The sequence below is a fragment of the Crocodylus porosus genome, unplaced genomic scaffold (assembly GCF_001723895.1).
Source record: "Crocodylus porosus isolate Cpor-Errol unplaced genomic scaffold, CroPor_comp1, whole genome shotgun sequence".
Taxonomy (NCBI): domain Eukaryota; kingdom Metazoa; phylum Chordata; order Crocodylia; family Crocodylidae; genus Crocodylus; species Crocodylus porosus.
Genome location: NW_017728913.1, coordinates 23,774,252 through 23,787,851, shown reverse-complemented (window position 1 = coordinate 23,787,851; position 13,600 = coordinate 23,774,252). Strand labels below are relative to the sequence as shown.

Here is a 13,600-nt window from a genome sequence, read left to right as displayed (position 1 = left end):
GTGGGGATGACAAGTGACTCCATCTGCTTTCCTGTATCTAACCGGTGCCTAGCATACTGTGATAAGCTCAAGAGGGCTAGAACAAGGTCCAAGGGGCAAACATGGTTCTGCAGTTTCCGACCTTGGTGCACTTGTATTTGTGCGTGTATTTATTTGGGGGGGGTGTCCTATCTTGGTGCACTTGTGTGTGGTTGGGGGAGGGCGGGGCGTTTGTGTCCCAGCTTGGTGTACTTCTATTGGCAAGGGCTATCTGTGTGTGTCCCAGCTTGGCGGGCTTATGTGCGTGTTTGAAGAGGGTGGGATGTGTATGTGCCCTAACCCGGTGTGCTTGTTTTGGCAAGGGTGTCCTAGGATGGGGGGTGGGGGGGATGTCCGCGTGTGTGTGTCCCACAGTGCGAGACGCCTGGTAGAAGCCGCCGCCATTTCCCGTGGGGCGGCAGCGCTGGAGCAGCCTGCGCCGCTGCCTGCTGCCGAGCTCCGGGCGACAGAAAACCTGCTCTGCGCCTCGTCCGTCATCAAAAAAAAGCCCACAAGCGGGCGAGGGGCGAGCACGGGCTGCCCGAAGCCTGTGAGCCCCGACTCCGGAAACGAACACCCACCTCCCCCTCCCCACAATGACGTCACGAGCGCGCGCCTCCTGCTGCCTCGTGCCCAACAGGTGACGTGCGAGCGGTGTAGCCACCAACGCCCCAGCCCGGCTTCTGCAACATCCCCACCCCCACGCGGTCCTACGCTGTTGCTCGGTGAAGGGGCAGAGCTCTGGCAGCGCGGGACGTGGGTGCGTCACTCGGAGGCGACCCGGCCGAAGGGGGGAAGAGGAGGGGAAGCTGCGCCCCGCGAGGGAGGGGGCGGGGCTCGACGCGGGTTGACGTCAGCGACGCGCCGACCAGTCTCCAGGCAGTGGCGTTGGGGGCGGGGCGAGGTCCGGCAGCCGAGGGGGCGGGCTGTCCGCTCTGCTTTGACGCTTCCGGGTCGCGACCCGGAAGTGGCCGGGGAGGCGGGACGCGCTCGGCACAAACATGACAGGCGGCGGGAAGCGGAGACCTCGCACTGGGGAGCGGGAGCCGGAGCCGGAGCAGGTGCGGGGAGGGGTCTGGTGGGGGCGGGGGGCGCTGAGCCTGTGTGAGCGCGCTGGGCTCACGCGGGCGCTGCTTCTCCCCCTGCAGTGCGAGAAGTCGCGGGGCATGAAGAAGAGCCGCTGCGGCCGAGCCGACGGCTCTGGCCCCCTGCGCACGGAGGTGGAAGGCTGCTACCGGCTGCGGATGCCCGAGGACTTCTTCCACTTCTGGGACTTCTGCCAGGAGCTGAATCCCGACGCGCCCGCGGGTACGTCCTGGCTTCTTTCTGCCCCGGCGCGACATCTGGGGCCGAGGTGTCGTCTGCCAAGGCAGATACGGAGCTTTCTACAAAGAGGCTTTCCCATTGCTTCTCTCTTTGAACGGGATAATGATGGACACAAGAACGGCCCTGCGCAGGTTCAGACCTTCCCTCAGCCTTGCTCAGTCTCCTGGCCAGAGAGTGGAGGCTGAAAGGGAGACTGAACTGGTTATGACTGTGGGGTTTTTCCCTCCACTGTTCCTTTCTCACTTGCAGCCTCCAGCATTTAGGGTTCAGGAAGCACTAATTCAGAGGCCATTGGCAATGTGTAGGGGTGCACACTGGTGCATGCGCACCCCCTGAGAGAAGCGCCACTGACACTGTTGGTGGTGCCTGTGGGTGGTTGCCAATTGCCACTGGCTGTCACTCACGCTGGTGGTGGTGTGTCTGGGTGGTCACTGACCACTAGTCGGTCCTCACAAACCAATTCCTCCTCCCCCGCTCCCCCCCCAGACACTGCTATGGCCACATGCAGGAGCTCACCACCACCTGTGGGTGGTCACTGCCCCTAACTCCCTGCTCAGTAATGGCTAATAGATCTGGACTGCGTGTTCTGTGCTGTGGGAAGTTCCTGTTATAACCTTAGACTATGTCCCTAACTCTCATACTCAGCAGCTGTTGATGCCCCTTTTCTCTGAGGTTTTGTCCAGTCCCCTTTTGACTCTGGCTAAACTGGCAGCTTCCGCAACTTTTGGTGGCAACAAGTCGAACACTTCAGTGACACCCTGTGTGGGAGAAAAAAAACTTCCTGTTGTTAGTTTTAAACTACCTACCTAATAATTTCACCGTGTTACCCCTGGTTCTTGAAACTGAACACACCGAGCTTAAAGTAGAACAGGGAAAACACCTATCCTAGAAGTCTCTTAAGGTATGTTTCAGTACATTTTATTCTTTTTTTTTCTTAAATCCTTTTAATTGCTAAGGGTTTGGCTAGTTGCCTTCAGGCTGGAGAAAGGATTTGGGGTGCTGATCCAGGGAATCCAGACCCTAAAAGTAACCTTTTTAGAAACAATGAAGTATTGTTCATGTCAAACAGGAACTGTTTTCAGACTTCTATAGGAGAGCATAGGGCAGTTAGCTTGTATGGGGAGGAATCTCTTCTAATCTGCATATTGTAAAATTAAATACGTTGTGGTTTTTCAAGCCATGCAACTGTTACTTTGGAAAAGCAGTAATTGCTAGATATGGATCAGTGGTTCTCAAACTTTTGTGGAATGAAAGTCACCTTTAATAGTCTCAAGGCTCCTTGGGAAATGTCAGCTCTTAGGGCATTTATACATGTGCTCTTGGAGGTGGGGGTAGGGCTTTAATTAAAGTGGTTCCAAGAGCTGCTCTGATTTAAAGCACCCAGAGTGTCGCATGTATCAGCATCCCCATGCTGAAAAATGGTGGTAGGGACTGTCATTTTTCAGCATGGGGATGCTGATACACTTGCCTCTGGAGCCTGCTCCACACTCCAGCAGACTCAGTTAATTACACCACGTTGGAGCAGCCTCAGTGCAGTTGTCTAGGCACTTAGTTTTCACTCGGAGCAACTCTTCCATTGCAAAGCACTCAGACCACAGCAGGTCAGAATGTTTTGAACGCTGTGGATTACTTGAAATTTCTGGGTCTATCTTGTGAATCAGATTTGCCCATTTAACCATGCTAACATTGCACAGCATACTTAAAAGGATCTTGAGGTGCCCCAGGGCACCACAGCTCCCTGGTTGAGAATTGCTGATATGAATGAAAACTGTCTGCTTTCACACAACACTTGAGCCATAAAATTTAAGCAGAAAAGCATATGAATACAAAAACGCTTTATGTGGGCAAGAGTCTTTCACCTTTCAATTCTTGTGCATGGCACAAGAGGAGACTTGGGCCTGACTGCAGAGGGACTAGGTTTGTAAGAGCTTGAGTTTTGTTTATGTCCTTTAGACCTTCCTAAATCCCCCAAAAAGCCTGACACTCTTCATGGTTTGCTTTTTGCAGAAGCACTTGTATCAAGTGTTGGACTTAAGCTGGTGGGGCCTTATGATATACTCGCTGGAAAACACAAAAAAGCAAAAAAATCAACAGAGTTGAACTTCAACCTTCACTGGAGGTTTTTTTATGACCCGCCTGAATTCCAGACTATAATTGTCGGAGATAGCAAAACACAATATCACATGGGATATTTCAGGTATTTTGTATTACTTAATCTCCTTTTATAACTGCAGAAGTGCGTGATTATTTTCCTCTATTTGCATAGAAGGGTGGAGAGAGAGTGGAAATGAGGCACCACTAGAATGACAGAACTTCTAATTTTGTTTCTCTGAATACTGAAAAATTTCAGTTGGTGTCTTTAGCAGAACTGAGAAGGCTGTAGGTGAAGCCTTACTTTAGATATTAAAATTAGGCCCTAATAGTACAGCATGTCCAGTTTTGAGAGAAGCCTAGAACTTGTACCTCTGATACTCCATTTAAAGTGGAATTAGAATGTGTGAAAAGATGCTAAAAGAATGGAAAATACCAGCCTTAAATATTTGCGTATTGTTTTATAGGGATATGCCGGATGACCTTCCAGTATGGGTTGGTGTAAATGAAGCTAAGAAAAGCTGTGTGATTTCTCAAGTTGGAGACAACTTATTTGCTGCAGTCAAGTAAGGTTTAATGCTTTCTTTCCAGCATGGAGGAAAACTAATTGCATATGCTTAAGAACTAGAAGCTGGGGATACTACAGATAGTTGCATTTAACTTCGTGACAACTATCCTTGTTTCCCAGCTTTTTCTTTTTCTCTTTTTTCAAACTTTTTATTTCTCAACCCCATCTTCCAAAAAGCCAGCATCCTAATATGATTTTGGAGGCTGGAGGGTTACAGCTGCTAGTGACTTAAAGAATTCTCTGAAGTCCCTACAGAGTAACTTTCAAAATGATTTCTCTTATTGTTCCTTTCATAAGCTTAATAGGCAAATGGATATTTTGGCTGGCTGGTTTCACCTCTGCAGTTATATTGAATTAACCAAGGCTGTAACCTCAACATCCATTTATAATGTTTTTTTATTTTATTTCTGAAGGAAATAAAGCACACTCGGTGTACAAAGGATATTCATAGTGTAAAAATCAACTGTATATGTTTATTTGTCATAGTGATTGGAGTCTGCATATTTTAGCTAGCTTATGAAGGGAGATGAAGCAGTGGTGAAGGGAACTTGGAACACTTTACTAAACCAGAAGTATCTAACTAGGTGATTCTCAACCTTAGACTCAAATAACTTTTCTTTAACTTTTCTGAATTGGGAGGCACCTCAGTTCACAAACACTATTCTAGCAGAAGTTATTTCTGTACCCTAGGTATGAGGACGGGACAGGAGTATTAGTGGAGTTGTTCTGAGAAACGGGAGAAGGAAGAACATGGGAGGCCAGACAAGAGTCTTATCTGTCACAGCATGGGTTTATGCAGGGGCTGCAAGCTCACTGTGGTGACCTGGGGTTGAGTTCCCTTCATCAGCCTCACTCACCCTTTCCTCTCATAGGTGCTGACAAATTGTGGCTGTAAAAATCTTAGGTTAGACACAGTGATGGACCATGGATCTCTTGTGCCCAGGGACCAATGTCTGCACCCCGTGCTCCTTCACATAGTAATACTTAGTCACATCATGTGGTAAGAACTCTGAAGGGCCTGGCTGGCACCTGGGGGCCATGGGCCCCTTCTGCCCCGCCCCCCCCCCCACTGGCTGGTCTGCCACTGGTTAGATGTGGCTGGGAAAGAGGCAAAGTGCTGTCTCGTACCAGGGGATGGAGTGGGAGGAGCCAGACCAGAGGGGAATCCAGTCTCTGATCCCTCTGCCTGGCCCCTGAAGTCACTCCGGGTTTTTCCCCCCTCCCTGGCTTCCATTCCAGTACTCTTCCAGTCAACACCTTGGTCTCGTGCCCTGATTACATGCCTAGAATCAGGGAAAATCGTTCCCTATCCCCATTTTCAAGAGGGGAAAGGGGAAGGGCTTCAGTAGAGGGGTTCCTGGTAGACCGGGAAGGGCTACAGTTCCTACTGCGGCTGCATCCTGGTCTGGAAACAAAGATATGCCAGACAGTTCCACCTGGCTATGGCAGTGATGGCTCTGTAGGCCCCAGCTGAGAACCACTGATCTAGCTTAACCTTTCATTTTTGTCTACATAAGTGAATCTTGCATTCCATAATATAATAAACAATAAAATACCATTTCTCAGTTGGGACAGAATGGTCTGCCATGTATCTTGGAGTAGTAAATGTGCAAACCATAAGATTTCATATGCTCTACCGTCAACGAATAAACAAGCTAGAATTGTGGCTATCTTTCAGATGAGTCATGGGGAAAATTGTTGTCTTGTCAATTTGCATCCTTCTCTACAGAATAACAAGAATTTTACTATGCTATAGAACTCTTTTCTTCAGAATCTCAGACATGTAACTGTTTTAACTCTTAGTTTTTCTCTTAGTGACAAGTTTGATTTTTCTCTTTGTATGTTCGTTCAAACTTGTTATCTTTTAAATCCTTCTCCTCTTTCAATTAAAACACATTTTAATGCTTAGTACAGCTCTTTTAGGGAAACACTAATTCCATTTCAATTTCTACTTCTTAAAGAACCTGGCTGCATGAACATAAGAAGTATTATATGCAACAGCAGTACTTATTATTAGATAAGTAGGTTTGTAGATAACAAATTATGCGGATCCCAGTCTTTTAAATTCTTCTCTTTTATGGGATTAAACATATTGAGGCAACACATACCATGGCATAGAAGTGTTTGTTTTTGTTTTTGTTTTTTTAAACTTGTAGCTCTTAGAAATTGCATCCATTAATGACTTGTGTTGAAAACTGATGTGTTCCATTCAACCAAATCTGATTTAGCTCTTTGTCTGCAAGCATAATGATAGGAGTTGTTTTGGAATTACTCATGATCTTTTCCTAGAAATGCTCAGTCGCATCTGATGCAAAGTATAAGGATCAAATGCATATATTTGTATTTGTAGCAGGATTTGGGTGAGGTGTAATAAAGGCATGAATCCAGAGGCTTAAAAAATAAAAAGAAATTGAACAGTTGCCTCAAGTGATGACCATCTTCCACCACTTCTGCACAAGCACAAAGTTGAACAAGAAACCTCATTTCTGGTACTTAATTGGATCATTGCACCTAAACTTCTAAAGTGGGGCTTTTATATGCTGCATACATATATGTAACCTTTTTTTATTATAAGACCAAATAGGAGGCTACTTTTTTAACTTTAATAAAGGATATATTGTGCAATGGATTTTCCTTTGTTACAGATTATATTTGTCAAAAAAGCTAAAGGAAGTGATAGAGAAAAAGAAAAATTCTGTTTTGAAAGACATTGATGAAAAACTAACAAGAACAGCAAAAGAACTGGGTTATTCACTGGAGCAGAAAACCATGAAGATGAAACAGAGAGATAAGGAAGTATGGCTCTTTTTTTCTGATCTGCTAGGTATAAAAACTACTCCTTCTAAACTGGATTTATTTTTTCACTAACTTCCTTTTTCTTCCCTTCTTCTATAAGTATCTTGCAATAGCACTCTCCAGAGCTAATTCTGTTCTGAACATTGCTTAAGGATCAACACTGTCTAAAATCAGGGTGTGCAGTTGTTTCAACTTCAGGGCTGCTTAACAAATTTTGGTGCACTGTTGAGGGCTGCAAGGGTAGCCCTGCCCCTTGGCAACCAGGGGACCCAGCACAGAACAGAAGTCCCACCTCTAACCCTGACCTTTGCTACCAGAAGTTCCTCCCCTTGCCATGGAAGTACTCCTTTTGGGAAGGGTGTTTGCTGTCTTGGAACTGGAAAAAAGCAACTCTTATAAGCTAAAAATCAACCATCTACAATAACATATTTTAATTTTATTGCAAAAAAGTATTTGTGTCCTGACTTTGTGTGCAGTTGTTATGTATATAGAGGTGACTGCATAATAGCTCAAAATGAAGTCTACTCTTATATAGTGTGTGTAGTGGGGAGGGCGTTGATGTGTGCATGTTTGGTGTGTGGGTGGGTATGGGGTGTGGAGGAAGGTGTGGGTGAGTGTGGACTATATGGAGGGTTGTGGGGTATGTGGAGGGGGAGGGTGGCTGGGGGTGCATGTGTGTGGGGGGGCCCCTACAAACAAACCCCTGTATTACACATAGCCCCTGCTGCCAGCTGCAGCAGCAAGCAGAATCCCCTGGCAGTATGTAATCCCAGAGAGCTTCAGACTGCACATGGCTGGATCACTAGCTCATCACATGGGGTTCACATGCCTGAGCCTCGTGCTGCCAGGAGGAGCCCTGCGCAATGAAGATGGGAGTGGAGTCATGGGGCTCAGCTGGGACGGCAGGGAGAGAGGTGGAACCGGCCCAGTTCCATAGTGCAGAGCTCCCTGTGATTTCCTCATAACCTGGGCATAGCAGTGAGTGGGACCAGGCCTCTGGCTCACCGCAGAGGCACGCAGCTCGGGCAGAGAACCCGGGAACTTCATATGAGCCCCATGTGATGGAGCCAGGTGGAACCCATGCCCCTGCCAGCCCAGGCTCTGCACTCCTGCCACCCTGACCTGAGTCTCTGCTGGCCATGGGGTGCTGGTGCAGGCCCCACACTCCTGCCCAGCTGCCACCACTTCCCCCGCCTGCCTGCTGTCGCTTCCCTACCTATGAGGCCGGGGTCAGGTTGCACTCCCACCCTCACTTGTGGGATGGCCATGTACTCAGCCCCATGCAAGCATAGCAGGGGCAGCCCGGGGCAAGGTTGAATACAGTGAATTGGTAGGCACCCATCTGCAGACCAGGTGAAATCACCTCATGAGCCAGGTCCGGCTCCCAGGCCATATTTTGCCTGCCCCTGGACTAGAGTGTTAAGAATTGTTGGCCTAACTTGTTTCCTTCTAGGGAGAAGTTCATTTGCTCTAATTTTCATAGGGAGTAAATTTGACAGAACTTGTGCATTACATTGTGGCTTTCAGCCCGTTATAGCCAGTCCACCGTACACTTTGGTAAATATTCTGCTAGCACATGGGTGGCCAAACTACAGTACGCCTGGTGTAAGTCACAAGGTGTCTGCATGTGGCATAACGGATCGGGGAAGGGACAGGCAGCATAGCAGCAGAAGGAGGCAGAGGAAGGGGATCAGTATAGCACTTAGTGTGAGGCTAATTTGCAGTATGCCTACTGCAAGTGGTCCATGCTGCACTAGCACAATGCTTTATTTGTTCATTTATTTTTCAGCTATCCTTGTATTGATGGTTGTTGGTCACTTTCCTAGTCTGTTCTTGCTTAACCTGCCCATGTAGATTAGGAACATCCTCTTTGGTCTGTCAGCCAAATAAGCTAGGGACAGAAGTTGCACACAAATCGGTTTAAGTGATCAGAAACTGGTTTAAACCTGTAACAGGACAGAAGTTCCATACACATAAACCAGTTTCAAAACTGGTTTAAGATGAACCTGGTTGAATGTAGTATCTTACTTAATTGATTTAGGTCAAACTGGTTTATGATTTAACTTGAACGAGGAAGAGTTCTGGGACAGAAGTTTCAGAGTCCCCCAGCATTTTGTGCCATGCTGTGCTGTCTGCTTTAGAGATCAGAGCTGGCCCCACCCCTCTGCTTCCCTAGCTAGAGCAGTGAGGGCTGGCTACTAGCCGGTGCACTGTCCCCTGCCCCCAGCAAACCCCTGCTGGGGCCAGGGTCGGGGGTTAAACTTCCCTTCCCCTGAGTACTGATCTGCCCTGCCCTGCTGGCTGTGACCAAGGACTACAGATCCCAGTGGCACCTAGAAGCAGGAAGATTATATGATGTACAATTCTGGAGAGTCGTGCTGCTGTGACTCTGGACTGCAGATCCCAGAGACTTTGGGGTCAGCATGAAGAGAAAGTGAACACATAACCCATGCTGGTTATGTGCCAGAGTTATGCTCCAGCGACACCCGCCCCCCCCCCAGCTTCTGGCTTAAACCACAGGAGGCATGTGGCTGCATTTCCTGAATCAAAAGTGAATGTCTGGTTTTTTTGCTTATTGGTTCAGTCTTCGCAGCTTAAATTAACCTGCAAAGACTGAGTCAATTCAGCCACGGGTTTTTTGAGGGTATGTACTTAGTCATAGTGTCACAGGGGAGTCGCCACAATTCTTCTGACGTCTTTCATTAGTTAAAAAGTAGCTGATGCTGACATCACTCATATATATGTTCTGTATGATACAGTGGGATATGACCCACCCCAGTAAGCTAATTAGTCAGTACAGCTCCCAAAGAGCAAAGTAGGCAACTGTCACTGATGTGGAATAATGCTAAGTTCTTTTTGTGAAAGCACCTGCTACTTAACAGTCACTAGCATCTCCCGGACACAGTTCAAGAGGATTATATTTCAATTGTACAGTTAAAGCATTTATTTCAGGCTGCTCAAAGGAAATTAAGGGTTGAATTATTGAAATACAATGCAGTGATCTTTTAGTGTGTGTGTGTGTGTGTGTATAAATTCAGTATCTCAAAGATGAGGAGCTACCAGCATGACTAGAAAACTTCTGTTTGTATGTAGAAGCATCTGTCTGGCATCCTAGGAAAATATTATCTAAATTTGGAGCAGTATTCCAGCTACTCCAGAAAAGCTGGGTAATGTTCAACTGCTGCTAACTGTATTAATATAAAGCTCTTATCTTGCATATTGTATCCACTACCACTACAAGAATCTAGTAAAGGTAAAATAATAGTAAACACTGAGACATTGTAACCATATGGTTCATATCCTATTTAATTTGCAGCAGGTTGCTAAATTAAGAGCCAGTTGCTTTGCTGAATGCTGTCACTTCTTATTTCCAAGGGTACTGCTTCTCTGATCTTCCATAGCACAGCTGTAGTTCTGCATGGCAGACAGGAGAAATAGCACCTTTAGACATAAGAGCTGCATTTAACAGCCAAAGCATCCTCTGTCGTCCTATGTAGCTGTATTTTGTGGCTGTGTGTGGCCTTAGTTCACAAACCTTCAGCTTCACAGGGGTTGGGAACCTACGCCTGTGAAATATCTGGGTTGTGCTGTATCATGAATTGCACTTTTTTTTCAGAAGTCTCTCTGGGTACTTAAAGGCAGTCTGATCTAGCCTCACTTAAATTTACAGGTCAGTGACTAGTGGATGCAACCAGCTGACGGTGTATCGGGTGTTAAGTGGGGAGGGGGTATTTTTGTGTATTAAGCACCTTTTTATTTTTGAGAAAGTAAACAGTCTTTCCAATAAAGGAGATCATATCTGGATACAGGTAGAGGAGATTAAATGTAAAGGAAAAGAAAAGAAATTCCCCAAGGATAATTTCAACAATAGAACATTTTTAAAGTATATTTTGAAATTTAAACATTTCAAGTGGCTATCCCACGCAGGTGGTTTGGGTCCAAAAATGTAGTATAGATAAAACTTTGAATGGAACAAATAAAACTTACGTTTGGGTCAGTTCAAAGACAGGGTAGTGCTAATGTGAGGATATTACAAATAAATCCTCAGCTTGTTCTTTATTTTGTTCTTAGCACTGAAGACAAAGGCAGTGAATTATGATCCACTGGTCTAAGTCATCACATGTACAATGACAATGCCTGTGCAGACTGATGTAAAGCAACTTCTTGCCAACTTGTGCCTTCTGCTGCAAAATGGCCAAATTGGACATGAGCTGTATCTAGAGAAAACATACAAGAAGTGTTTAATATTACCTAATTTACTGTAGGTAAAAAAGCAAGTATAGTTCTATATACACAGAAATGCTGGACCTGGTGATTTTTGTTACTACCTTTTTAACATCCAAAAGAGCCAATAGCAATGTGTTGTTTGCATAGCCAGTCAGAAAGAACAAATTGGAGCTTTCTGTCTCTAAATTATCAGTGGTCTTGCATTGCAATGTAAGTATCCCTCAACAGCGTGCATTTTGAAAAGTTTCATCACTCTAATATTTCCAGTTACTTGTGATGTTTGAAATTGCCAGCTAACCTCTGTGCACCTTTATTTCTGGCCGTAAAGGTGCTTGGGGCAAAAGGTCATTCAGAAGATAATAAATGAATAATGGAACACTGTCAGCATTTTGCTGTCAGGTGTAAGCTGGTAGTATTTTTGTGTATTTGCTCTTTGCTGTTTTGTGAAGGTGATGCATCTTTCCCACCACTGCCCCAACCCCTTTTCTTTTCCCCCCAGGTAGTGACCAAGACGTTTCATGGAGCAGGTCTTGTTGTTCCTGTAGACAAAAATGATGTTGGGTATAGAGAGCTCCCTGAAACAAATGGTAATTTATCTTAAATTTTTTTTAAGTAAAAATATCCTCGTTGAGATTTAACTTAAGCATATTCTTTTGCTTTAGGAGCTTCTGCTGAGTTGCAAAATATAGACTGCATTCACACTGCTTCAATAATAGCATGAGAAATGTATAGTCTTCTACTGTTAGAATACATTTTGCATATGTATATTTGATTTGTGAACTTTTTTTTTAATAGACAATGAAAGAGTCCAGTGAAACAGTAAATTCAGTTAAATCCAGTTACCTGGCTTTCATCTGTATTGGCACTGAGATGTGTTCCATTTTTGTCTGATTATACAAACTCCATTGTAAGAATTCAGTTGTCATTTAACATGGCAAAATGTATTAAAGAGTCCTGAGGCAGGAGCCACTTTGAATGTGTCCAGTTCTTGGGAGTAATTGAAGGAGCAGCAGCTGCAGACTCTGGAGCATGGGTTTTCAGCCACTTCTACCCATGCTATCAGAACCATCAGTTTTTCTTCCTATGACTCTGTATCCAAGAATTCCTTGCATCTTCAAACTCTTTTATGCTGCTTTGAGTGAAAGGGATCTGTGTATGTCCTGTGACCTGTTGTCTACTTGGTATACAAATGTAAATTAAATACCAGTTTTAAATGTTTTGTTGCAGCTAATCTTAAAAGAATTTGTAAGGCAATTGTGGATGCTCCTAGCGATGAGGAGAGACTGAAAGCCTTTGCTCCCATTCAGGAAATGATTACTTTTGTTCAGTTTGCAAATGACGAATGTGACTATGGAATGGGATATGAACTGGGAATGGACCTCTTTTGCTTTGGATCACATGTAAGTACTAGAATGGTTCTAGTTCACGGAATATATTCTGTGGGGTTTGTAGTTAAAGGAGGACTGGACCTGGTTTTGCTTTCCTGTCCAAAAGTCACTACTAGGGATTGTGCTAGAGAACAGAGACCTTGGGTGCATGGGAATTATGATGAATTGTTCGTTGTGTGTGTTCATATTTATATATGTACATATATCACTTTCCCCAAGTCCTCAGTGTTTAAAATTAGCTACTTGGATAGCAAGATTGCTCTTCTACTTAAATTTCATGGTACTTGTGACCCAGCAATCCAGAGGCAATAAAATAAACTTAAAGGCAAATTAGGTGTCTGAAGATGCACATAGGTACCTAATGAGATTTACGAATTCTCTTGCCAAGTACTGCTCTGCAGCTTCAGCTATTTGAATGCTTCTATAAATCCAGTCCTGTAATAACATTAAAATATTTTAAGTTAATTAATTAGTAAGAATGGTATGTACTTGGGGCTATAATCTCTTTCAAAACATGTCTAGTTACTTCATTCTGCACAATCTGCTACCTTCTGTGGATGGTGAGTACTTATGGCCTGCCTGTGGTAAGTCTAAGGAATTACAAAAGAAAAGATCTCTTCCTGGTTCAAGTTAACTCACAATGCCTCAGCATCCCAGGGTGCTTTGCAGAGAGCAGGGTTGGCCCTGCCCCTCTGCTCCCTAGCCAAAGCACTATCACTGCTCCTGCTGGCTGAGAAGTGGGTGGGAAACCTGGCTCCAGACCACAGCCAGGTCTGCTAGCCAGGGGTGGAGCAGCCCCTGCCAGGCTTTTCCCCCGCTTGCCACTGGAACAAAGGAAGTGGGGTGGCCAGACCCTGAGGCCAGGCAGGCAGAATGAGGCAGAGAGGGAGAGGGTGCTTTAAGCCCCTCCCCTGGGTCAGGACACCAGCTGGGGTCTGCCTGGCAGGGGTGAAGGAGGGAGAGGAGTTTAAACCACTCTTCCTCCCCTTTGCCTCGACATGTGGGCCTTGGGCCAGCGTCACACCCCCTCCACTTGAGCTGGAGGGGAGAGCTTGGCAACAGCTGCTGCCCCCTTGCCAAACAGATCCCTGCTGGGGTCCCATGCAGGTGATTTTTTTTTGGGATGGGGTTTAAATCCCCATCCCCTCTAGCATGCTGGCCTGGACTAGGGTCTGACACATCTCGC

The 13,600-nt window shown here is 45.6% G+C and overlaps 1 protein-coding gene across 1 annotated transcript in view; it reads left to right on the top strand.

Annotated features, from left to right (window-relative positions):
* Positions 1 to 974: 974 nt before the first annotated feature.
* Positions 975 to 13,600, top strand: part of LOC109309745 (histone PARylation factor 1) — a 15,468-nt gene continuing 2,842 nt past the window's right edge. Inside the window, exons 1-7 of the mRNA XM_019534610.1 lie at positions 975 to 1,079; positions 1,167 to 1,326; positions 3,352 to 3,541; positions 3,903 to 4,001; positions 6,649 to 6,799; positions 11,526 to 11,613; positions 12,254 to 12,426. Of these exons, the coding sequence (XP_019390155.1) occupies positions 1,020 to 1,079; positions 1,167 to 1,326; positions 3,352 to 3,541; positions 3,903 to 4,001; positions 6,649 to 6,799; positions 11,526 to 11,613; positions 12,254 to 12,426 (921 nt within the window). The 5' untranslated portion in view covers positions 975 to 1,019. The remainder of the gene's footprint in view (positions 1,080 to 1,166; positions 1,327 to 3,351; positions 3,542 to 3,902; positions 4,002 to 6,648; positions 6,800 to 11,525; positions 11,614 to 12,253; positions 12,427 to 13,600) is intronic.